The 27,476-nt window shown below is 45.4% G+C and overlaps 1 protein-coding gene across 2 annotated transcripts in view; it reads left to right on the forward strand.

Moving 5' to 3' along the window:
- Positions 1-754: 754 nt before the first annotated feature.
- The window catches only part of LOC115379486 (radixin), a 73,829-nt gene continuing 47,107 nt past the window's right edge, over positions 755-27,476 (forward strand). The window contains exons 1-2 of one of the 2 annotated variants that reach the window (XM_030080195.1): positions 755-1,036; positions 20,194-20,294. In XM_030080195.1, coding sequence (XP_029936055.1) covers positions 20,283-20,294 — 12 coding nt within the window. In that variant the 5' untranslated portion in view covers positions 755-1,036; positions 20,194-20,282. Of the gene's footprint in view, positions 1,037-1,143; positions 1,253-20,193; positions 20,295-27,476 lie in introns of those variants that run through there. The other variant, XM_030080196.1, reaches the window with a different exon arrangement.

Below are 27,476 nucleotides of genomic sequence, written 5' to 3' on the forward strand. Positions count from 1 at the left end.
TTATTGACAGCACATTAGCACCCAAAAGCCAATAATAAATCGGTACATGAATATTTGGAGTCATGTTTGACTTATGAATGTGTTTATCAGTGTGTTTGTCATATGATGTTGATGTTGGGACAAAAAGATTGAAGGGGGCTCAGATTTACTTTCTGTGCCCCGGCCCCCATATTTCCTAGCTACACCCCTGATTTTTTCCACCTTACAGCCACACTGTATATCCAAACTTTATTTTATGTCTGTATCATTTAAGGCACAAAGTCTCTTATAGTCACTTTTGCTAACACTCAGCTCTGTTAGGGGCCTACAAATAGATGTTCACAAAGTGTCACTTCCCCATTCTTTTCATTGCCACAAACCCTAATCCCCTAAAACGTCAGTCTAAACCTCCTGATGGAGTTTCTAGGACTAACCCAAACCATAAAATTAACACTAACGTGGCTCTGAGCAGCTAAAGAAGCTCCAATTCATCACTTGAAACTCAGCCGACTTTTTAGAGACACGTTATTATCACCTCAACTATCCAAAATAAACCTTAATGGAGGGTTTGTGGCTCCAGTGTTTAGGTGGCTCCGGGCATGAAAAAGTTTGGGACCCCCCTCCCCTCTCCTCTGTGCTCACAGACCGCAGTAGGCTGGGTTACTCTGCAGGGTTTCAGTCACAGGGGCGGGTTGGGGGTGGAGGAGGAGGGGAGGGGAGGGGAGGGGGGGGCTTTCTGGAGGGGAGGGGAGGAGAGGGGGGTGAATCTGCAGGACTCGGCTCACCACGCCTCACACACACACGGTAAGTTCGTCGTCAGCCATATTGACTGTGTGTACCTCTTCTCCGGGTCGTTGGAGCCTGGCTGGCGGAGGAGTCTGGACCGCTGCCCGCATCTGTGAGTCTGCTCTCCGCGCACCGAGCCGCGGACAGGACCGGCAGGGAGACGAGCCCCGCTCTGTTTTCCGCTCCACGCTGTGGATTTATAAAGTCCCGCTGCCGACCGGGGAGAGGAGGGGACAGGCTGTCGCATCCTCAACGCCAGGCAGGCGTTAAGGTGAGTTTTTATCGTCTTCCTTTAAGCCGTTCAGATGAAGAGGGATTTTCTTGTCGTTACGCAGGCCCGTTAGCACAACTTATTCTCACAGCGCAGCCGGTTGACGGGCACGCCGCACACCGGGCAGCCCCGCGTCGCCAACTCCAAATTTTAACTCTGGATATTTTCTAACGAGGGCTGAGCGGCTCCTCGGCGCGTTTCGGGACCGGAGGACGGGTGAGTTTCCCGGTGTCACTTTGCGCTGCAGGAATGAGTGTCAGTTCAGATATTATGCAACAGGACGGGGCTTGGATTCATAGCAGAGATATTTTAGAAGCATGTCCTCGTGCAGAATGAGCACACGGCGCTTTAGAGGCGTTAAAGCAGCCGCGTGCTCTCAGATTCAAACAGTTTTTATTGACAGGACACCGATCAACCGTGCGGTGTCACCCCGAGCGGCCGGTGCTGCAGCCCGGTGTGAGGTGATGTTCGGCCGGTGTGTTTTCACAGCCAGGCTCTCGCTGACACACACACACACACACACACACACACACACACACACACACACACACACACACACACACACACACACACACACACAAACGGAAACAATGTTTGTCGCGCGGTTTGCAACTTTGTCGCGCGGCGCTGCTGACGACGCGCCTTTACCGCAACAATGTAGCAACCGCCGGTAATTAATCTCCCATCAGGACCTTCTCGTTACAGTGTAGCCGCTTTTAGCTTCGCCGCGCGCCGCCATTAACTTCACATGCGCGCGCGCGCTCCTCGCGGCCGGGCTGCTCTGAAAACGCTGCCAAGTGTCCGGTTCAAATTCCGTTATTCTGTGCCGTTGCCTGCACGGCTGTGATGCAAGATAGCGGCGAATTAAAAAAAAAAAAAAAAAAGAAGAAGGTAAATAATGACCTTTAGTCGGCTTTTTCCCCCAAAGCAAACAACCACCAGTGTAAATAAAAGCTGTTTATTTATTATTATTTTTTTTAGATAATCATCATTTCTGTGTTCTCTTTCAAAGCAAACTGTCTTCATTTGAATGACTGCAGTTTGGCGTCGCCGTGCAGCCTGCCGTGTGTGTGTGTGTGAGCAGTATAGAAGCTGATACGGTGTGTAAACTTGTTTAAAGTGAGTTTCGCTGGGTTTAAAACCGTCAGTCTTCTGTACTTAAACAGCGGCACCGCTGCGCGCTCACAGAGGGACGCTCGTGGTTCCATCTGGCACAAACAGACGCTACCGTGACGTCAGGGTCATTATGACTACTGATTGGCCTCATTACACGATGTTCGGCGTTTTTATTGGCCGGTGTCCCAGTCGCTCAGATCCTCCTGTTGCTCCTGGCCCCGCCCCCCCCCCGCGGGACCAAGTTACAGCTCCTCTGAGAAACTGGACTCTGCAGCGTGACATGAGATACGGCTGACGGCAGGTTTTGGATTTCCCTCTGCAGGCCTGTTTTATGTAACCTGTTGAATAATGTCATGGCTAAAAGTCTTAGCCACCATGTTGTTCTGAGTGAGCTGGGAAGGCCTGCTAGTCAAACATGGAAGCTGCTGTGTCTTTTTGTGCAAATTGTAATGAAGGTGAAAAGTCAGTTGGAGAGTCGTTTAAGAGTCAGTTTCCAAAGTCATTTATTTCCATTTTGGGTGAATGAAAAATAATGTCATTACTTTAATCCTCTTATTACCTGTTAAACTGAGAAAATCCGCTGTGTGAAAGTTTGCCAGCCGAAGACTTAACTGACTTACCATTCCTGCAAGGGCAGCCTTTGTTTTGAATTTGTCCCCTGCATAATTAGGTAGACGAACATCTCATTGAGGGATTACACTGTAAATTCAGCGGGATGATTGCGAGTTCTAGTAATAGGGTGGCTGGGCTGTCTGGAGAACGGGACAAGACCAAAGGCTCCAGTGAAGCTATGTGGCCTGTCAGAGTCGCAGGGACCCAGAAACATTTGTGTGGGAGGAGACGGGGCGGCGTGACGCTCCCACAGTGAACTTTTTGTCGTTTGTCTTCTCCGGTTTGCAGACCGCCGCCTGTCAGCAAATTTGGTTACATCAGAGTGGCATCAAATTCCTGCGAAATGAGTCATTCATTCCCAGTGAAAACAAACAGTCCCTCTGTCTGCTGTTTACAGTCGCAGCGGCGTTTTACCACCGCAGCAAAACGGTGTCCCGTGACGGTTTTGAATATTTTGCTGGAATACAATAGAGTTTAAGTGCATGCTTGTGAGCTGTGGACAGAATCACATATCACAGTATTTCTCGACCAAATACCTTGACATCGATATTGTGACGGCATTGTAAGGATGGTTACCGTAAAACTTTACACATGGTATTTTTGATAAATAAGCATCTGTGATTCCTAGATAATAACTAAAAGGGTGAAGGCAAATAATAGAACAGCTACAAAAAGTTTGGTAAGTTCAGAAAATGACATCACCTTCCTGTAACGCAGCCTTTATTTACATGATAATATCCAAAATCCCAGATGATATCTAATCTCATATCACAATATTGACATAATATTGATATATTTCCCAACCCTAACTGTGTCTGCCCTGCTAGCACTACACTGTGCTTATGTGGAGGACAAAACTGTGTGTATCCGCTTCACAGGCCGTTTTGCCAATAATTAATATTACATAGGCTATAAAGCTCACACACACACACACACACACACACCATCACCTGATTCTCAAAATGTTGTGAGTGGTGTCAGTGAAACCCTGAGCTGAAGCCGTGAGCGGAGCAGCGTCAACCTGAAGGCAGGAAATCAAAAACCTTATCTGCTGCAGAAAATGTTGTTTTTTTTTTTAAAGTTGTAACAGAAGGACACATTTACAGAGAAAACAAAGCGACACGTTGGAGTGTGAGCAGGCCGGCTCGCTGGACGAGGTGAATCCTTCACACACCATCTGAAGTCGGTGTGAGATCTCATGGAGCTGCCTGTGCTTGGTGGCCTTGTGGGGAAGCAGCTCTGTGGGCTGTTGTGGTTCTCTGGCTTCATGTCCGGCTCCTCAGACTCAGCTGCTCAGCTTTCAGAGCGCCGTAATAAAAAATCTGCATCTTTCTGTCTAGCAGAGTCTTTGTAAATCCTCCAGTTCCCTCAGCCTGGGTTTTTTGTTTTTTTTTTAAACTGCTGTTTTTGGTTTTCCTCTCTGATCTCAACACGTCCACCCTGGAGTTCAGCAGAAATACATGAGCGCTACAAAACTGCGGCGAGTACACTCATGTGTGTGTGTGTGTGTGTGTGTGTGTGTGTGTGACTGTGTTTCTATTTTGGGCATGTTCACATGTGTTGTAAGTTCAGTGCCGGCTGAGCGTTTTCATCCCTCGGCCACAGTCGCTGCTGTACCCCGTCTCTCTCCGTCTTCCTCCGTCTTCCTTTCTTTTTGTCTTTCTCTCTCCGTCCCGTCGTCCTCTGGGAATCGCCGTCCCTCCATCTCTGTTATTCGCACTCTTATTGTGAAACACGCGACGGGGCCGTTCGGCGTTGTGACAGCGAGGACGCGGCCGAGGACAGAAAGCAGAGAGACGTGTTGGACTGTCAGCCTTCACACGTCAAACAGGCTCTGCTGCTGTGAGCTGCATCAAAAAATATTATATCTCATTAATGTGGCTGTTGATTTGCTGTGAACCATAACTCCAGAAATAAACATCCAGCAGTTTGTTCCTGCAGTGACTCCGGCGGGTTTGGATCGGCTTTTCCAACTTTTTTAAAAATTAATTTGCTTGTTTTTAAAATTTTTTAAAATATTTTTGTTGATTATTTTTTATCGGTTGGCTGTTTGTTCTTCAGGTTGTCTCTCGTTCTTGACATTTGTCTCTGAACAGACGACATTGAGAATTCATGACCAACCATCGTACTGTGTTTTTGGGTGTCTTGTTGCCATGGCGATGTTCACCTCTGCGCCAAAAAAAACACAAACATCCGCTCAGGGTCGGCCGTTTCGTCGGACGCCGCCGTGTTTGCAGGGGATGTAAACAAACATCAGCCTCTTGTTACCGTGGCGATGGCAGAGGCTGTAGTGTGAGTGCTCGTGAAGGTGTGAGTGCAGGAGGAGATGCCGCGCGGCGTGTCGCGTTTGTGCTCCAACATTTCTTCTTCTCCTCCTCCTCCTCCTCCTCTTCCTCCTGCGTTGTCTTCTTTCTTCTTCTTCTTCCTCATGCATATTTTATGCCGTCTGGAGGAGGATCTGAAATTGGATTTTCACGTGCAGAACACATTTATTCAAAGTGTCACATGAGTTTAATCTCCTCACAGAATGGAGTCTCAGCATCTGACTGAGGCGTGTGGGGGTGACAGCCATGTTGTTTTTTGGGGGTCGGAGGTCAGAGGTCACAGCCCGCACCGACCACGTGTGGCTCGTCGACCCCCACCCCCACACACCCACACACACACCCACACACACACACACACACACCCAGCATGACTGGGAACCAAAGGGCTCTTCTACTGTACAAGTGAAGCCTTGTTGTCAAGACGTTGGTACAATATGCCGCTGTTGTCACAGCTGCTGGAAGTGTGTGTGTGTGTGTGTGTGTGTGTGTGTGTGTGTGTGTGTGTGTGTGTGTGTCTGGCACTCGGAGCACAGCAGGGGACGTCGTAGCCGTCAGCTCAGACAAACACAACAACAAACAGATAAAACATTCCTGCTTTGCAAACAGTCAAAGCCCATTTCAACTGGAGGAAAGAGACACTGATTTTCTCTTTTGCAGATTCTCTCGTCTTTTCTGTCTTTGTGAAGACATTTGGACCCTGTAGGCTTGAAGACACACACACACACACACACACACACACACACACACACACACACACACACACACACACACACACACACACACACACACACACACACACACATGGAGCCAAGCTTCAACCCTTAAACCAAACCGTGTGAAGCAGCCGCTCAGCTCTCGCTCCCTCAGTGAAAGTTAAATTCAGTTTATTTATTTAGTCGGGAAAATGCTGCAACACAGATGAAGAGCACAGCCGAGGACTCAGATCACATGAGAAGAAACAAATGACGAATGTGTGCAGGCGAGATTAAAAAACGACAAGAGGTTTCAATAACAACTTCACCACAAAAGAAAGAAGGCAGAAGAAATAAAAACCAAAACGACAAGCAGAGATCAGACTGGACGAGACGTGATGGGAAACAGCTGAGCGGGAAGCAGAGACACACGGGGGGCTGCAGGATCCAGAGGGAGCCTGCTGTTTACAGTCCCAGTAAAACAGTTGTTTGTGTGTGTGTGTGTGTGTGTGTGTGTGTGTGTGTGTGTGTGTGTGTTTTAGGAGGTGAAAGAACAAGAGAGAGAGAGATTAAAGGGTGTAATGTGCACAGAGCACAGCTTCTTTCTGCATGAATGGTGACCTGGAAGCTGCATCCGCCTGGGAGCGACCCTCAGGTTTCACTGAGCGAAGGGGGCCACACGCACACACACACACACACACACACACACACACACACACAGCTTTATGAGGCACTGGGCTGCCAAACAGTGTGGAGCTGTGTCCTACTGGAAAGTACCGGATACTATTAACCACTGCACACCCTGTAGGTCACCCCGAGGTGTGTGTGTGTGTGTGTGTGTGTGTGTGTGTGTGTGTGTAAGTAGGTCAGAGTTCATGTGTTTCCATAGATCCAGGAGCATGTAAATCTGTTTATTTCCCAGCCAATCTGTAATTTCATCTGTTACGTCACCGAACTTTTCCTGTTTTTCTCTACATGGAATCACACAAGATGGCTGAGGGTGAGCGTCAGGAGTCAGCAGCTCCTGGTTGTAATCAGGTTCGAATTAAACCCACGATTTATGAAACAACCAAAGGCGAGATAATTGTTGAGGATGAATTTCTTAACTTTCTTGCTGTTAAAATCAAAACTATGAGCCAAGACGAACTAGTCCTTTTGGCCTCAAACAACTTTGACTCGGAGTGGATTGAGGCATCCAAAAAGGTGCTGTTTGAGCTCTGCCCTGACACTAAACAAAGGTGCATTGCTCACAAAGGCAGCATGAAAGACGCTAATAATGTGAAAAGTTGCCTCAAAATATTGAACGAATGTGGGGAAAAGATCCCGCGATTCGTCTCCCATTACCTGGATGAGCTTCCACCTGTATCATTCAACAACCTGGACGTCTCCAACCTGCTCTCCAAGATGGAGCGTCTTCACAGTGAAGTCCGTGCGTTACGGCGCGCAGTGAAGCTCCAGGCTGATGTTGAGGAGGATCTGCGGGTGGTTGCTTCCACCATGGATTGCAGAGTTGCTGCCCTGGAGCGTATATTGGAGCCGGGCCAAGGCGGTGGGAATGGCCTTGAGCTACCTTGTGACGCTGGCAGCGCGGACAGCTCCGGCGAAAATGCGCGGCATGCATCTGCGGACAAAGACGAGAGGGCTGCTTCTGCGGGCGTCCCTGCTTCTTCTGCCGCAGCGGATTCTAATATCTTCCCGGTGCCCGCTGGCCATACGGAGATCAACCCGAGCGGTGAAGCTGGGCCTAGTGAAGCGGCCCTGCGCACAATGAGACCGCGTGAAGGGTCTGCAGTGGCGGTGGAAAACTCGCCGACATGGAGCCAGGTTGCCCAGCGGGGCAGGCATCGACACCTGAGGAGCCTCCAAGAGGGTCAGCCCGGCCTATCCAAGCGGTGTCACGGCCAACCTAGAAGGATCACGCACAAGCCTATTGTTGGCACGGGAGCGCAAGGAAATATAAAGGTAGTGCGCACGAAGTTGGTGAGTGTATTTGCTACCAAATTCGCACCAGACCTTGATGCAGTGACACTGTCTAACTATTTTAGAGATAAACTTGGCCGTGATGTGACTTGTGAAAGAATTGTTACTGCGCGCAACAGATTTAGCTCATTTAAAGTGAGCGCTGAATGCAACGAAGTTGCGGAGATGTACAATCCTGATATATGGCCGGAGGGCTCTGTAGTGAGGCGATATTATGAGCCACGTAAGGCGACTGTTACAGGGACCAGCACTGGGGACATGATGCCGACTAGGGTAGCAGCCGTTCGGGCTGTTCAAACTTAATATGCGAGTGGCCTCTTACAACTGCCGAGGCTTGCGCCTTGGCAACAGCGAGGGAGATAAGGCCCGGCGTCTAGTCGTTGACAACCTGCTGCAAAAATGTGACATTTTATGTCTACAAGAGACGTTTTTACCTAAACAGGAGTTGGGAAAATTGAACTCTTTTCATGACAATTTCCATGGGGCTGGGGAGTCCACGACTGACTTAACTATGGGAATAGTGAGAGGAAGGATAGCAGGGGGCGTGGCTATCCTCTGGCGTAAAAAGCTGAATTCATTCATAAATGTTATCAGGACAGAAGTAGACTGGTGCATTGCTGTGCAGGTTGATATTAACAACAAAGTTTTTATTATTTTGAATGTGTACATGCCATATGAATGCCAGCAAAATGAGAATGACTATTTGGATAAATTAGCTTTTATAAACTCTTTTGTTATTGATAAGCACTCTACATGTGTTTATGTGGTTGGAGATATGAATGCTGACCTTAGAGATAGGTATGCTAGGTTTTCTAAACATATGCTACAGTTTTGTGATGATAACAATCTTATACTATCCAGTCAATTGCTTTTACCTTCTGAAAGTTACTCCTATATAAGTGAGGCCTGGCATTCTACATCGTGGCTAGATCACTGCATTAGCACTGCTGATGCTCATGCCACCCTGCAATCGATGGAGATAATGTATGATATGTCATTGTCTGATCATATACCTTTCATTATGACTCTTGATGTGGATAGTCTCCCTGAGATGGCTCATGAGGGCTCTGGCGCCTATAAGGCTAAACTGGAGTGGCATAACCTCAGAAATGAGGACATTCTTACATATTATGGGAGAACTGATGCATTCTTGGCTGATGTACGCTTACCCAGATGTGCTATCATGTGTTCAGATGTAAATTGTAATGAAATCTCTCACCGTGAAGACCTGTGTGCTATGTATGATTGTATTGTGGCAGCTGTATTGGAGGCTAGTAGACCATACTACACATACTCACATAGGGCAAGCAAGATTAAACCAGGCTGGAATAAGTATGTTGCTGCACATCATGCAGAGGCTAAGGAGGCTTATATGGATTGGGTTCTGGCAGGTCGGCCTATGCAAGGGCCTGTCTTGGATCATAAAAAATTAACCAATGCTAAGTATAAATATGCTGTCCGTTATATATGTAGAAACGAGCAGGTTATCAGAGCTGACTCTATGGCAGAAAAACTCTTCAGTAATAATGTCCAAGGTTTCTGGAAAGAGGTGAAATCTCTTAATAGGTGCACTGGATTACTGCCTTGCACTTTAGAGGGTGTTTCTGGAGCTGATAATATAGCCAACCTGTGGAAGCAACATTATATTGAGTTATTTAATTGCGTTAAAAGTGATCCCTACATAGTTGGTACTATTGACAACAGTGATGCAGTTGGGATTACAACTAATGAGGTCTACCAGGCAATAATACAACTCGCCAATGACAAAGCATGTGGCTCAGACCAAATCACTGCAGAACACCTAAAGTTTGCTAGCCCAAGGGTTGCTTCACTCCTGGCCATTTGTTTCACTGGTCTCATGACCCATGGGGTACTTCCAGATTCTATGCTGTCTGTCACTCTTGTCCCTGTCATTAAGGATAAAGCAGGCAAGATTGGGAGCATGGACAACTATAGGCCTATTGCACTAGCTAGTGTGGTCTCCAAGATTCTGGAAAAGATCCTATTGGACCGTTTATGTGAATTTGTATCCACCACACACAACCAATTTGGTTTTAAGTCTAAGCATGGTACGGACTTATGTATATATGCTCTAAAAGAGGCTGTTGATCTCTACAGAAGACAAAATTCCTCAGTATTAATCAGCTTTATAGATGCCTCGAAGGCTTTTGATAGAGTCAATCATAAAAAGCTGTTTCTTAAACTGAGTCAAAGGGGTGTGCCTAATAGCATCATAAGAATACTGGCGTACTGGTATGCTAACCAGAGCATGCAGGTTAGATGGGGTAACAGTGTCTCTGCCTGCTTTGGCGTTGGTAATGGTGTCCGCCAGGGGGGGTTGCTTTCACCAGCCCTTTTTAACATCTACATGGATGATCTTTCTCACCAACTAGGCACCTGTAGAACTGGCTGTGTAATTGGAAACACTCTTTTAAACCATCTAATGTATGCTGATGATTTGGCAATTTTTTCCCCCAGCAGTGCTGGGTTGCAACAGCTACTCAATGTATGTTCTGAGTATGGGATTAACCATGATATTTTATATAATGCTAGGAAGAGTATGGTTATGTTATGCAGAACTAAAGAGGACAGAGACCTTACATTCCCAGATTTTTATTTAGCAGGACAAATGCTGAGTGTCTGTACTAAAACAAAGTACCTTGGCCATTTCATCACAGACCAAATGAATGATGATGATGATATTAATAGACAGTGCCGAGTCTTATATGCTCAGGCAAACATGCTGGGAAGGAAATTTCACATGTGTTCAGACCAGGTGAAAATTTGTCTTTTTAGAGCATATTGTACCCCGCTTTATGCTGCCCCATTATGGTGTAAATTTAAGAAGTCGAGTATTCATAAGCTTCAGGTTGCTTATAACGATTGTATGAGAATACTTTTGAAACAGCCGAGATGGTGTAGTGCAAGTGAGCTGTTCTGTATGGTTAGAGTCAGCTCATTTCAGGCTTTGCTTAGACATCTGATGTACAAGTTTATCTGCAGACTGAATGATTCTCAGAATGCCATCATTGCTCAGCTGGTTAGCCCTCGTGTCTGTGAGGTGAGATACCGGTCACCTCTGTGGAAACATTGGTACGATTGTCTCGTTTAGCACAGTTTTTCTTGTTGAATATATATGTATATTTTATTCTTATGTGTATGATGGAGTGACTTGTTGTTTTTGTGTAATGAGTGTTGTATGTCTTTTTATGGATTTTTGAGTCCGGCAATAAACGATGATGATGATGATGATGATGACTTTCACCTGCTGAGCAGAGGAGCAGGTCCATGCTATCACTGCCGGTGGCCGTTCGACCTTAAGAACCAAAACAGAGAGAGAGAGAGAGAGAGAGAGAGGGAGAGAGAGAGAGAGAGAGAGAGAGAGAGATTTGGCTCAGCTGTGTATTGATTCGCAGCTCCTGCCTGAGGTGATGCAGCACTTCAGACTGAATTTTAAAATCGCTAAACAAGTGGGGAGAGAGAGAGAGAGAGAGAGAGAGAGAGAGAGAGGCGTGAAGCGGGAAAGACGCTCTCAGTCCAGCATAAATCCACCTCACCGTGAGGATTATAAAATTAGCAGTCGGGATTAATTCAGCCCTATATACAGAGGTTTTTTCTCTGTGACCTTAATCGATAGTCATCGTCTGCAAACGTCCCGCAGAGTGATTTTCTGTGTGTGTGTGTGTGTGTGTGTGTGTGTGTGTGTGTGTGTGTGTGTGTGTGTGTGTGTGAGCCGCTCAGCTGGCTTCACCTATCTCCTTCGTGCAGGTATATGGGTCAAGGCCAGCTTTGAATTCTTATGCTGCTCTCTCCTCACTCACTCTCTCTCTCACTCTCTCCGCACCTCCCTCGCCCATTAAATCACTATTCAGCTCCTCTCTCTCTCTCTCTGGTGATAAAGTGAAGTGCAGAGAGAGAGAGAGAGGGAGCTGGAGGAGCGTCCTGCAGGGAGAGCCAGCTGGTGAGAGATGCAGCACACAGGAGCTGCTCTGCATGTTGATGTACGCTCGGTAACGCAGAGTGAAATCCAACAGGACGCGGTGGGAAAAGGGACAGTGCACACTAAACAACGAGCCGTCACATCAGCTGCACTTTATTCTGCTGTAGTATTCACAAACATTTATTGTTATTATTATTATAACCATGACCTCTAAAGCATTTGGCCCATGCTTATTTCAAATAACCATAAGACTAAATATAAAACCTAACTTTAAAATTTCACCTTTTCTCTGCACTGTTAAATGAACACAGAGTTTCACTTTTTCATGCATTTTACCTCAAAATGTGCAAGTTTACTGAGTCATATCATGAGACGAGTGCAGTGTCCCTTTATGTTTACATGTTACACTGCAAAAACTCAAAATCTTACCAAGATTATTTGTCTTATTTCAAGTCAAAAATGTCTTATTACCAGTCGAAATATCTCATTACACTTAAAATAAGACATGATCAACTTGTTTTTAGACAACTGTCTCTTGTTTCAAGTGAAAATTTGCTTGTTTCATTGGCAAAATTTGGTTCTTGTTTGTAGCAAATTTTCACTTAATTCAAGTGAATTTTCACTTTTTCCAACTGGCAAATTTTGCCAATGAAGCAAGCAAATTTTCACTTGGGGAAGGGAAAATTGTCTAAAAACAAGTTCCTTCTGAGGTGATCATGTCTTATTTTAAGTGTAATGAGATATTTTGACTAGGAATAAGACAAATAATCTTGGTAAGATTTTGCGTTCTTGCAGTGTCCCCAAAACACACACACACACACTGACTGAGCTGACGTGCACTGTAATCGGGTTAGTCTCCACGTGTGGGAGGTTATCTGACTGCTCAGATGCCACGGAAACAAGAAAGATGGCTTCCATAATGAGGTTGGTCAGAGATGAAGAGGAAGCCGGTTAGCACAGGTGGATTTCTGATGGAGAAACCCCATCACTGTTGCCACGGAAACCCTCGCTCGTGTTTCTGAATGACTTTTTGCGTGCAAGTGTGTGCAGGAGAAGAGGGCAGATAAGGAAAGTGACAGGATGAACACAGTAAACACACACACACACACACACACACACACACACACATGCAACACTCAGAGGAAGAGCCTTGTGTTCTTCATGCTTGTTGAAGAAAGTTGATGGACAGACTCACACTGCTGAAACCAACAAATACTAGGTGTGCATTAAAGCTATTGATGTAAACCACTCACCACACACACACACACACACACACACACACACACCTCTGACTCCTGTGGTGTTGCTCGGTGCTGCCTTTATCCTTCAGGCTGCAGCCAAACTGCTGCAGGGAGGCTGAACTCTGCAGCTCGCTGACGGTTTTGTTGAGATGAACGTCTGTTCTGCTTCTTTTTACGGCCAAATCCTGTCGGAGAACAGAGATTCAACTTATATCATCATGTTCATAAATCCTTTCCACTGTCTGCTCCCAGCAGTCTGGTGTCTCTGGTGATGTTTGGATAAACAGAACTGGGGGATAGTCACGCTGTAACCCACGGTTTGGTTTGTATCACAGTGTTTGGGCCACGATTTCAAACAAATATTCTTTCAAAGGCCAAAGTCCCCGTAGACCACTTAAAACAAACAGAAAAACACTCTCATTATATTCAGCTCAGTGTGTGTGTGTGTGTGTATGGCTCTCAGACAGTGGATGTGGGTGTAAAACAGCACTTTGTAGGCTGTATTGTGGATTGAATGGTTTGTTTTTTTCCAGTTTGGTGTTGCACCCCTAATAGTTTGAGAAACTCAGACAGCATCAGCAGAAAGGGACGCCCACCTGGTTTGATTGACAGGTGTTTGAGCAGTGCAGGAAACCACAGCGGTGAGCCAATAGCAGCACAGACGCCTCAAACAATGAAAAAAAATACACAAACAAGAAACGAGGAGCCGGAGGATGACCACTTCAAAGTCGATGACAGTGATTTTGTTTCACCGTGTGGTCCGTGTGGGAGCTTGAAGAGCTTTAACTTGAACATTCGGAGCACGAGGACACTTTTTCAAACAGGATTTCAACAGTTTCTAGTGCAAATAGTGAGGAAATGGAAGTTAAATGACCAGCTGAGCGTCTGTGTGCCCTGAATCTGTGAGCCTGGTCTGACTTTGATAAGCCCCCCCCACCCCACCCCTCCTCACATGTTCTGAGGCTTCGGTCTGAAGGGAACTCCCGCCTCCCCAGGTGCCTTCCTACCAGCAGGGCTGATGGGAGATGGGCCTGAACTGCCTGCAGTGATCGGGCACATCAAAGTGAATTCACTATAACACACGAGTCCAGAGAGAGAGAGGGAGAGGGAGAGAGAGAGAGAGAGAGAGAGAGAGAGAGAGAGAGAGAGAGACGAACAGCCACTTTGTTCACATTGTATTGGTTATTCTCTGTGATGTGATTATAGAAATAGGACACAGTTTGGTTCATAAGCCAGAATGTGAATATATTATAAGGACAATGATGTGGAGAAGGAAATAAAGAGAATATTTAGTCGTCTTTAACCTTTGTTATCTGACGTGTCCCACTTTACGTTGCACCGCACGCCGGTTTGGTCCTTTGTCCCGAGTCTCGCCTTGAATTGATGACCTGCATTAGAGCCGCGGTGCAGGCTGCACACAGGGCCATGGGCTGGTTGTCAGTCAAACTCTGCACACACACGAGGTCAAGTCCACTCTAATCCGCACCATTTGAAACACATAGTTACAAAGTGCTTTCCTTATGCGGAACATAAAAACAAATACATAAAAAAAAAAACATGCATGACAGAAAAGGAGCACAGATGGAGAAGACGTGCAGATCCTCCGTCTGTCCAAAGATCCTCAACAGAGATCTGCAGAGGACTGAGTCTTAAGCAGCTGCTTAAAACAGGCCGGAGATCCAGCAAATTGAATTGGTTGGGGAAGATTATTCCAGATTATTCCAGAGAGTTAGGGCTAAAACTGCATAGGTCACCTTTTGTTTTGCATCCGGAGCGGGGGGGGGGATAAAAGGCTGAAAAGTGGAATGAGGAAAAAGGAGGTTGGAGATGTAGATTGGAGGTTGGAGATTAGTTTTTTCTGAATGCTGTGATTGTGAAATGTGTGTTGTTGTCCAGCAGTGAAAATGCAGTTTGCAATGGGTTTCATGAAGTAAAATGTTTGGTTGTCCTGTGATCCTGGCAGTCAACATGGCCGCCTCAGATTTCCTGTGCACTGCTGTGTGGATTGCCAAGTGGGCCTCAGTGCTGAAGCTGGCAATGCGGCATTCGCTGCTAAAAACAAAAGACACCAGACAGGAAAGAACCTGAAGTTAAAATCAAGAACTAGATTTGTGGATCAGGCTGCTGGAGGGCGAACGTCTCAGAGAGTCTCCTTTGTGAGTCAAACGGCTTCCGGCTCATCATTTAGCAAAAGGCCTGGTCTGTAAAGCGAGGGTAGAGATGGGGGGTGCAGAATATAAATAGAATATAAATATTTCATATTCAATTGGATGGGCAGCACAGATTTTAGGTTAAGCTCTCGGTGTCGGTAACATAAAAATGTCCCGCATTTGTTTTTGCTGTTTGTCTCACATTTGGACAGTTTACATCAGGTCACCTCAACTCAAGTTCAAGGTTATTATTCAAGCTTATTTATTGAAAGTGAGCTTCATTTTTTGTTTTACTGGCCATTATATGAAGAATGAAGACATCAGTTATTTTGTAAAATGTCGTCTGTTTGTTTTAACTTTTTTTGGTTAAATGGTTAAATGATTATGACAGACTTGACTTGTGTTTTAGTTAAGGTATTTTCTTTTTGGCAGATTTTGTGTGTAAGGCTTGGGAAAAAAGACAGAATGCTCTATATGTTTGAAGTGGAGCTCTTGCCTTTATTTCTTGCTTTTATTTTTATACTGTATATTTATGCAGTGATGCAGTGATTTATGTTGTGTCCTGTAAGTCCATGTGGGCTGGGCACCGTCTGGTGCGTGACACAGAAATAAAGAATCTATCTATCTATTATTCAAGCTTATGTAGAGGCCAGAATCATCCCTGTTTTCAGTCTTTAACGGCTTTTCATGACCGCAAGTTTACAACAAACTAAACACCCTGACCCTGAAAAACTCCCTCTAAAACCCAAAGATAAAAGGGGACAGGAAAGAAATCTTCCTGACCAGTCAGGTGTGCAAATGACTCTTTTGACAGAAATAAATAAAGAGAAATAAATAAAGTCACATTGTGTCAATAGGAGAAGCGAGCCAGCCTATCAGAGCAGGGAAGAAGCGTCTAGCAAAGAGGAGACGCACCACCGTGCCGAGTGTTGGCTCAAAATGAAACTGCTTGGTCATTTGTTTTTGTGTCGTGCGTGCTGCACGAGGCGGTGGGAACAGTGTTGTGAAACTGCAGCGGGTACTCACCACAGCGTGAGTTGTGAAAGGCAGAAATCTCGGCAGCTGGCTGAGTAACGGCTGACTCACTGCTATTGATCAACCAGGAAACCCGGCAGATGCACTGCGGTCCAGTTTAGCTCAACTTATTGCACATAAAATCATAACACAGCAGATGCACATGTAAATATGCACAAGGGTTATGTGAAGTAAACAGAAAAATACCCCAGAGGCTTGTCAAGCTTTCTTAGTTATTATATACAACATAAAATGCATAAAACAGATGAACAAAATTGGAAAAAAAGGGAAAGGAAAATGTATTATGGTTGTTTTGTGCTGTGGGGCATGAAAAATCGTACTCATGGTGACTTTAAATAAGTCAGATAAGGCAGATTGGAGTGAAAATGGGATGCTCTGACCTGACCTGACCTGACCTGGTCTGATCTGGTCTGGTCTGGTCTGGTTTGGTTTGGTTTGGTGTGAATCTCAGCCTGACACCAGAGAAAAGGCCTATTTCTGGCCTCACACATTTCAAGGCTCTGGCACCTGAGGGACACCTTCCTACCAGCTGCTCTCTGCCTCGCTCTCCATTTCACATTTCAGTCCCGTCACCGACCCCGAGCCGTGTGCCGTGACGGCGTCGCTATAAAAAGCCGCGGGTCCTGCATCAGCATCGTTCCAGGCGGCCGGGCGATGATGTTCCCGTCACCTCACAAAGATCCTCTCACACGTGGATGTTGTGAAGTTCATTTTGCCGTTTCAGGTGGCCGTGTCTGCTGCTCAGACATGCCCTCCTGTCACTCTGCCACAGAGCCCACAGCCACACTGGCAGCACAGAGACATTCCTTCCCCGTCATTCATTTCCCAGAAATGTCTGCGTGTGTTGCCAGACGATCATCCACCCACACGATGACGAGCTCCTTATTCCCACACCTGCCCAGTTCACCTGAACTAATGATTATTTACATTGTCGATAAATCTATCGCTTATTGTTTCAATTAATACACTAATCACTTGGTCTCTGTAATTAAAGACACATGCTCATCACAAGTCAGCAGTGAAGATTTTTCCTTAGTCTCCTTTTACAACGATGTGACGTAGAGAAAAGCAAACTGTTAAATGATGAATCAATTGGCAAAATAATATCAGTTTTCTGTCACTCAACTTTATCAATTAATCGCTTATTAACTAACTGGTTATGAAGCAGTCTCAGTGTAACACTGATGCCTCTTTATGGCCCATGTAAGCAAACACAGCGCTCATGGGAAATGCAGCCTTCATTCTCAGAAACACTTCCGCTTTTGTCCACAGGGGCCGCCAAAATCAACACGACAATTGCTTGTTGTTGCTTTGATCTGTTCAGCATAAAGTCCAGGTCAGCAGTGTACAGGATTTTGTTTTTTCCACGCTACATGTGTTTTTTACCGAATCAGAGCGTCGGTGTGTTTACGAGGCGGGGCCGACGTGAACGTGGTCCTGATGTTGCGTGTGCTGTGTGCCGGTAATGTTAACACGTGGAAAAGAGCTCTGTCACTGTGATTTGCTGGCATTTGAACCCTGGCTGCTGGTCACACGTGAGCCAGAAGGTTCACCGGACAGACGAGGGAAGTGAAAGAAAGGGAAAAGGAAAAAGAAAGACGTGGAACTGATTTTTTTTTCCTTTTTTCCTCTGTTTCTTTACTGTCTTGACTTCCCTTTTTCATTCCTCACTCACCCGGTTCTCTCTGTGATCGCCTGCTCTCTGTCCCTGTGTGTCTGTGTTTCTCTGACGTCAGTGGAAATACATTTCTCCCACTGTAATTTCGTCTGGACTCAGAAGAATTTCATGCCGCGGCCAAAGCAGCGGGGCACAATGGCAGCTGTTGACACGAGCCGGAGTTTTTTTTTTTTTTTTTTGTGTGTGTGTGTCGGCCGTCCGGTCTCCGTCATACAGCTCATCTGGTGGGGAGGAGGATGAGATTCAGATTCCAGGGAAATGCAGCACTGACGCTGAACATGAGCATCTTTAACTCTTTAACTTTGAAGGATTTTAATCGCCAAGAATCCATGTGACATCTTTGCTCGGCTGCTCGCTGCTGTTTTGACTCATCACTTCCTGCGTGATGAGAAGATTTCATTCCCACCTACAAACCCCAAAATCATCATTTCACTTTGAGTGAACCTGCAGACGCTCTTCTCGTGAAAATCTTGGCCTGCAGCTTTGACAAAAAAAAAAAAAAGGCAAAACTTTGGCTCACATTGTTCACCAAGTGTTTTTTTTTTTTTTGCTCTGCGGGGTCGTGCATAAAGGCCACCAAATGTGAAATCCACTCGTTTCTCCTCATTTCGTTTCCCATAATGCTCCTCACTGAGACAAATTGCCCGATTCTTCACAGCGGGAGGGGAAACTGTCGAGGCTTCATTAGGAGTCATGAGCGGTGCTGCTTTGAGGCGAAGCTGCGCGGCCGACATCAAACACAAAACCCAGCAACAGAAAACACACACACACACACACACACACACACACACACACACACACACACACACACACACACACACAGAGTGTTTTTCAGTACAGGAACTGGGGCGGTTCAACATGTCTGAATCAGTGTCGGGTCTCTGTGGTTATGTAAGCCGACGCACAGCTCGACTAAAGTGCTTTGCAGAGACACGGGTCATGACGCCGCTCAACAGGAAGAGAGGAAAAGTGACCCAGTAAAGGTGCATTCCGCTTATTAAGCAGCTGCTCTGATGCACACGGGACAACATCCATCGTTCGTTTCTGTGTCGTTTCCACTGGCACTGCACATCACACACCTCCCTCCTGTAAGTTTCAGTCATTTCTTTTTAAGGCGTGCACAATTAAAAAAAAAAAAAAAAAAAAAAATGAAGTCCGTTCAGCTCATATGCTCCATCTTTTATCATTGCAGTTACTTTGTGGGGCGTTTACACTCTGCCTTAAGAAAAATAGCTTAAAGACTCCGTGAAACTGACTCTTACTTGGTTGATTTGATGCGTTTCCTTTTATTTTGAAGGGATGAGGTGGATCAGAGACGATGTTTAACGATTTAAGGTTTTATTGGTTTGAAATTTTAATTTACACCCACTGGAGCAGGATGACGTCTGTGTAACAGGGAGTTGAGGTCATGTGAGGTCATTTCATGGAGACTTAAAATCACGGCTCGTTCCTTTAATACTCCTGACTGAACACCATTATAATATAATATTATTTAATATATGTTGCTTAAAATGTTGCTTGTCCGTCGCATTCAAGTGTTACTGCGCCAAATCCTGAATTTCAAAATAAAACCGGCGCTCTCATCAGGGTTATAATTAGAATGTGTGTGTGTGCATGGGTGTTTGTCCTAACGCCTAATTAGACTTGTCGCGTTGCGTGAGCCTCTGTGCTCACCGCCTGGAGAAGGACCCGTGTTTCAGTTTGTGAAGTGAAATCATTCCCAGTCGATGTCATTTGGGGCAGAAAAGGGAAATTATGTTGTTTGAAATTTGATCAGGAGTTTTGGATCTTAAAAAACGTCCGGATCGGGATCCGATACTGATCTTTGAGTGTGTTAGACATTTAGCATGGCTGGGAATTGAACCCTTAACCCTGTGTGTTTCTCAGCTGTTGAACCGAGCACAAGACCAAACATCAGTCGGTGCATCGGTGGGAAAAACAAACAAAACAGAAGGATGGACTTTGTTTGGGGCAGAGAAAGCAGAGTTGAGTTCAGGGACAGCAGCGGTGGATCGCTCGTCCTGGCGGGGGGAAATTTCAGAGGCTTTTCCTCCTCCAGGCCTTAATCGTCCTTTTGAAAAACTTCCAGAGGGAAACAGAGCAGAGAGACGCTCAAAATAGCTGCAGCTCTGCCTCCATGTCACTTCTTTCCTCCCTCTGTCTCTGTGCGTCTGTCTCCTGTCTGTTTTTCTTTGTCTTCACGTCTCTCTCCGCCTTTCCCTTTTTTCTTTTTCCTTCCCACTTTGTGTTCAGATGCTAAAAAAGGAGGGAGAGACACACACACAAAATCCAGCCCGAGGAGTGTTCTGTGTCTCAGTTATGTGGGGTTTCTTTGTTGTTGTTGTTTGTTGACATGAGTGCGTTTGTTTTTGCTCTCGCTGTGTCCCAGGCGCTGGAGCCCCGGAGGGAGGCGGCGAGACGGAGGACGACTTCTTTTTCTTTTCTCGGCAGAAAGGGACGGGCGGAGAGAGGAGAAGGATGCCCAAACCGGTGAGTGCCTGCCTCCCGCGATGCCTTTCAGAGATGCCGGAATGTCAGAAATTACAGCGTCCGCCCTGGAAAACGCAGTGCGGTCAGATTTCACATCATAAACTTTAATCTGAGGTTTGATGTCACATCAGCAGGAACACACTGCAAACACCACAGAGCGTGAATTGTAGAATGTTAAATTTGATTTATGGTATCGTCTTCTATGCAGATGCTTGTGGTGCATGAATCTACATATTGAATATAAACATAAATCTGAAACGTTAAGTTGCACCTTGAGCTGTCATAACATCAGCTGTTTCAATGGGAAGATGTTTTGACAGATGTTTGGAAGACACACCAGAATCATGGGTGTGGATTCCTGGAATTCAGCAAAGTTGGATTTATAACTGATGAGCAGTTTGGAATTTATGATATGATGATGATTATGATTCAACTATAAAATATTTGTGGTTAAGTAGCTAAAAAAACAAAAGCTTTAACCAGAGGAAGTTAAAAACATGCAGATAAAGTGCAGAGCGTGTGGAGCTGCTGACAGCGACTGCTGCTCACCTCACCTCTCAGCTGCTAAACACAGCCTGCAAGCACCAGCCTGCAAGCACCAGCCTGTAAGCACCAGCCTGTAAGCACCAGCCTGTAAGCACCAGCCTGTAAGCACAGCCTGTAAGCACAGCCGTATTTGGACCAGACACTTTGTGGCCTGATTTTCTTTTTATTAAAACAGATTTTCAAAGTGTCTGATGTCTGTTGTGTTAAATGAGAAAGTTCTGAGCAGCCAGAGCACAGAAAGCTTCAGTCACGGCGTCTCGACAGCTTCAGGCTGTTTTAAAAGGATTACTCACAACAGTTTGGCAAAAAAACTGTTTTCCCAACTTCCCCAGACTGAGACCAGATGTTGGACACCATGTCCACCTCTGTACAGCTGCTGGTTCAGTTCCTATGGGTAGCATTTCCTGTTAGCTTAGCATAAAGACCTGAAGTCTATGGAAGTCGTTAGCCTGGCTCTGTCAAAGTGAGAAAACCCCTTCCAGCAGCTGTGTCCGGTCTGAGCCAGGCGTCTCAGTGCCGTCGGCGTCCCGATGCTCCAGCAGCTCAGGTCCAGTGAGCGCCGAGCTCAGCCTGAGCGGTGGCGCCTGCTGTGGCGTCCGCACTCCAAGACCAGAGAGAGGCTGATCAGCGAGGCCGAGCCAAAATCCAGGACGGCTTTCAGGAGCCGAGAAGACTAGGGCTTCTCCCGATTAATCCAACTATTTTTATGATTAGCCAATTAGTCAAACAATTAATTTTTCAAGTAATCTAGCAGGGGGCGTTTTTTGTTATGTGTGACGTATTAACGTGCATCATTAAGTTTGGTTTCTCAAAGCAGCGGGGCGTGGTCAAAGTGACCTGGTGTTGCTTTAACTCCTTCATGCTGCCGTGTTGCTGTAAATTCACGTTAGAGGGTAATTAGATAGTAGGATTGTCCAGCTGTTTGCTTGGTGTCGTCCTCCAGCAGCACCGGGACGTCCCGCTCCAGCTGCTCGCTCATCGCCGTGGTGCTGCTGAGGGACGCCGTCTCCGCTTTGCAAAGGCTGCAGACGACCGAGTCATCTGGCCTCTCTTTAAAAGATCTGCACACTCTGGACGTCTCTGACCGTCTCTCTGGCTGCTAGGTGCCTCTGCTGCCCTCTGCTCCGTCTGAAAGGCTCCGACCTGCAGCCTCTGCCATGTTTCCCCACTTCTGTTCATGAATGTCAGCGTCTGCTGTTCGCTGTTTGTGTAAATTGCGTAATCGACGTAATCGACAACAACTTGACGGTGTGTTGTACGTGTCGACGTGTTTACGTCACCCACGTAATCGATTAAGTTGATTAATTGGGACAGCCCTAGATAAGTCGCAGGTAAAGAAACAGAAATGAGGAGTTTGATGCAGGAGACGCAGCCGTCGCTCTGGACTCATCCAGATGTCACTTTGGTTCGGCTTCCATGCTGAATGAGGAGAACACACACACCGAAATCATCTACATCCCTACATGCTAACACATTAATATACACTGCTTTCATGATTTATGGGCTCACGAGCTTCTTACGAGGAAGTCGCACCTGCAGCTGTTCTCTTCAGTGTGGAGAAAAGGACGTAGTGTAATATCTACAAAATGTGTAAACTTTCACGTTCCTGCTTATCTTTTCCCAAAGCGAGCTGTAGATTTTAGAGCCGCCGTTTTTCCTCCCTATTCTCCGGCCGTTGGTTTCCATTCAGTCCTTCAGACTCTCTTCACCAGAATGAAGTCCTCCATGTTAGCAGCACTGTTGTGTTTCGGTGACTTTTTTGAAATTGGGCGGAGTGAAAAATGTGCTTTTTCCACCGCCTGGGAAAATAATAAAGTAATAGGAAATCACGATACTTGGGTGCCAATGTGATATGTGCTGCGATCCTTAAGTGTTGCGATTCAATATTATGATTTATTGTGATTTTTTTTTTTTTTTTAATTCGCCTCTAGTTTGTGTCTGTAAAGTTTGATGAGGCTGTGATTCTCCCAGAGGTCACTAGAGGTCATTTTATACAGTCAAGTTTGAAAAAAAAAAAATGGCTAAAATTGCTGAAAATGACCGTTCTACTTTTTCATTGCCAACATTTTTCCAAACTTTGAAGTGATATTTATCTGCCTTGCTGAAAACCTAGCATGACATGTTTGCTATCACTGGATTCCTTATGTTGGCTAGTTTCACCCATACTACACACACACACACACACACACACACACAAAAGCACAACAGATTGTGCAGTCAGTGGCTGTGGGTGTGTCTTAAACACAAAGAGGCCTTTCTCTCGTCTATTTTTGGACTGAAGGACACGGCCATCCTTCATGTGGCTCTGACACCAGCACACACACACACACACACACACACACACACACACACACACACACACAGCGGCTGCGTTTACACTGCACGTTGAATAACAGGATTTCACTCCAGCGGCTGTGAAGCGCTTTGCACTTTAAATGTCTTTTATAGATTAGTGCAGGACCCCTGTATGGCACCATTTATGGCTTCATTGTCAGTGTTTTTACAGATTTGAAGACGTGTAAACATGTTGGAAGTGGCTGAAAAGCTTTAGAATGTTGGATTCTTAAAATAGGAGGTCCAATTTTCCTCTTTTTGGAGAAAAAATCAACTGAACACTGCAAAAAGTCAAAGTCATACCAAGATTATTTCTTATTTCAAGTAAAAATGCCATATTTCTAGTCAAAATATCTCATTACACTTAAAATAAGACATGATCACCTCAGAAATTACTTCACTTGTTTCAAGTGAAAATCTACTTGAAACAAGAAACAAATTTTGCCAATGGAACAAGCAAATTTTTACTTGTGACACAAGTGAACAAGTAAAAATTTGCTTGTTCCATTGACAAAATTTGTAAGTAAATTTTAGTAAATTTTCACTTGAAACAAGTGAAGTAATTTCTGAGGTGATCATGTCTTATTTTAAGTGCAATGAGATATTTTGACTAGTAATAAGACATTTTGACTTGAAATAAGACAAATAATCTTGGTAAGAGTTTGACTTTTTGCAGTGAACCTGTCCTGAGGAAAACTGTCAGGAGGAAAGAGTTCACTGTGCTGCACCGTGACGAGGACAAACGCACCGTAAAAGTAGATTCAGCGCCGATGGATCAAACCAGTATTGCTGTTGAAAACCGTATGACATCCATTTAAACTGCATTTAACTGCAATACGCACAATTTAAAACCCTTTAAAGTGAGTTGAGTGAAAAATGAACAGGGATGACATGCTCATGGCTTCCTTTGCAGATTATTTCCCATACATCACTGCTGTGTTTATTCTGTTCAGACTAAATGAGAATAAAAACATTGTGATGCTTAAAATTCACAGTGAAAAATCTTCAGCCAGACTGTTTATGTGCCTTAAAGGTGGGAAATAGTAGTGATTATTATTCTGTATTTATAAGAAAGTCATCATTGCAGAATCCTCACTTACAAAGAAAGAAATGAGATGTACAGACGGCAAAACGACAGTGGAATAACATTTTTACTCATAATTTCCCAGCGTTTGAGCTCCAGCAGACAGACAGAGCAGAGATGACACTCCAGCGTTTGAGTGCTGCTCTCCCAGCGTGTGCGCTGCCCTTCAAACACCCGAAACCATCCTCGATTTTTAATTTGAGCAGCTTGACTCCTGACCTCAGCTCCACGCCAGAGCCCGGCGCTCAGCATGAATGAAAAGCAGGCGGAGAGACGAATTAAAAAAAAAAAAAAAAACACACAGAGGATACAGGAGAGTATCCGGAGCAGGCAGGGTACATTAACTGCACTTTAATCACAATTACAGGTTTTTGACCTCCGCAGTTCGATGAACATAATGACTTGATTTAATTGCGTGTTTGTTTGGTGCCAATAACAAATAACTGTGATCTCAAAATGAAGAGAAATTGATTGGTGATTGTTGTATCTGCCGCAGTCGTGCAGCTCTGCTCCAGCTCCAGAGCCAGAGACCGGGCCGAGCCGCTCCTCATCAATCTCACTAATGGAGAATTAGGACAGACACAATCCCTGGAAAAAGAGGAAGGACATGTGATGGAAAAAAGGAGGAGGAGGAGGAGGAGGGGAGGGCAGATGAAAACAGGAGGGGAAAATGCATACCGGCTATAAGAAAGAGAGAGAGAGAGAGAGAGAGAGAGAGAGAGCTGTACTGTTTGTGTGGAAAGATGTGACTCGCACGTCTACACACAATCAGTTTTGTCACTGTAATGATTATTTTCACTGTTGATTAATCTGTAATTTAGTGTATAAAGTGTGAAAATGAAAGCCAAAGCACAATGGGAAGTGAAATGTCTTCCTTAGTCTGACCAGCAGCCAAAAAAAACAAAACAAAAAAAAAAAAACACTATTAAAGTATGAATTTTATAAAGATATGAGCAGAGAAAAGGGAGAACCAGCAAACACTCGGCGGTTTTCCTCCAGAAATCACTGAAGCAGCTGATCAGCAGACGAAATGAGAACGAGTCACGTTCCGTCGATCAGCTGATCTTTTGATCGACCGGCAGCCTCTCAGTGGGCTTTTATGTTTCTCATGAAGATTTTCAGGTCACACAGGCAGTCAGGATCCAACCCACCACGTGCCCAGTGTGGGTAGATGTTGGAAGCTGTGGAAAAGTAAACTGGTGTCACTGGCCAAGCAGCTTTTTTTCTTTTCTTTTCTAACTACAAAATGAAACCAGGGATGTCAGCAGGCCACCCTGCTTCAAAGTCTGGCACCTCAAACTGCGAGAAGCACCTTAAGGACCGTTTATTTTCAGTCAAACAATGCATGATGCAGTTTTACGCCCAGTAAATAATATTTTTTGGCTGGTTAATTTCCTCGGTTTATCGCAGATGAGCCAACAAAGTGAATTTTGGACGCGGCTTGCAGGGTCAGGGGAAGTCTCACACGCTCGGTTATGAAGCTGCCAGCCGGCGCGCGGTTTTGTTTTCCAGTGAAGTTCAAATAAAACAAAACTAGATTCTGGTTAAATCAAAGAGGCCAAGAAAATTCGGTCACAATGAGGGAAAAACAAAGCAATGAACGAGTGGTGAGACGAACACGGAGAACAGCAGATTATTTCTCCATCAGCGTCTCTGAGTGGATCAAAGCTGGATCAAACTCTGTCAGACCCACTTAAAATAACCAGCACGACCATTATGCCCCGTCAAACTGGCACCAAACCCCATCTACACGGCTGAACTAATCCTCAAACTATTTTCAGAATCGCCGCTTTTCGACAAATTGGTGCCGAGCGGCTGCGGTGCCCGTTTTCTTTCCACCGCCGTCAGCAAAGCAAAGAAAGAAAAATAAAGAACATAGCGGAAAAAAAGCCTACGTATATGCTTTGATAGCCACGAAGTACAGCCGTGGTAAAGAAAATAATATTAAATCATCAATGGATCGCGCAAATATCATTATAGTGAATAAATGATCTCCAGCTTTTGAAGAACAAAGAGGAAGAAAGTTGTTTTTAAGACCGAGCTCGTGGTATTTTGAGTTTATCCGTGCATTTCCGAAAACTAGGTTGCAACCTCTAAAAGGGCCCGTCGTCCTTCAGAGGCAGAGTTTTTTAAGGTTTTCTCAAGGCCGTGATATTATTGGTTAGAAACAGTAAAGTGACAGTGGATGTGTGGTGATGGAGAGATTATGGAGGTCAAAGGAGGGAGAGAGCGAGCAGAGGACGGGTAAAACAGGCCGCGGGCAGCAGAAAAGGCTCACAGAGGCATAAAAGAGGACAGTCTGCCTGTGTGACGGGACAGACGGCCTGAAGGCAAACTCCCACTCAGCTCCATTTTACTGCTTTCACTGGTTTTTTGTGTTTTTTTTTTTTTTTGTGTGTGTGTTTTTTTGTGTTTTTTTGGTAATTTGGACATCAAACACGCCGCCCCTTTCCCTGCACGGCACCGCGGTCTCGTCCCATCTCCACGTCCCGCTTGTGTTTTTGCCATGAAAGCACTTTAAATGTCACTTTGGATTAAAAGCTGAAGCGAAGTGGCCCCCGCCCCGCAGGCAGGCCTGATGAGCCGGCTAACAAGTGAGCTGCAGCTAGCCGCCGCTAGTCTGGCACACACACACACACACAAAAGGACAACAAAAGATGACCCGGGATTTTAAAAGACGTGACCGTTTTGCAGGTGAGGCAGACGAGCCCATAAAACCCGCCGCAAGGCCTTTGAGCCGCTGAGAAAAGCCTTTTGTTGGCGGGACAGAGGCTACGCTAGCTAGCCTCAGGCGGGCCATTAAAAAGTGAGTTTGGTCTGGACCCCGACGCTCCCTACGGCCCTGTTTTAATGGTGTGTGTGTGTGTGTGTGTGTGTGTTCTAACACAACATAGGTGTCCGCAGGTTGTCAGGTCTTTCATGTTGTTCAGAGGGGGGGTTTGTTTTCTGTGTCTTTGTGAGCCGGAGGGGGGCGGTTAGCGCTCCAACACAAGCTGGTTTAATCCGGTTTAACAAGAGGAAACTGGGCAGGTTCTGTTCCAACACTCAAAGTTACAACCTAATCTCTGAAATGTCCCTTTAAGATAAATATCTGTTTCCTGACTAACAAATAAAGCACAATGTTCTGTTTTCCACTAACATGGCTAACAAGGATAAACTGAATAAATGTTCTAAAGTAGGGCTCAGCACTAAAACAATAACAGTAATTATTGCAATAT

Source organism: Myripristis murdjan, chromosome 21 (assembly GCF_902150065.1).
Source record: "Myripristis murdjan chromosome 21, fMyrMur1.1, whole genome shotgun sequence".
Lineage (NCBI taxonomy): Eukaryota > Metazoa > Chordata > Actinopteri > Holocentriformes > Holocentridae > Myripristis > Myripristis murdjan.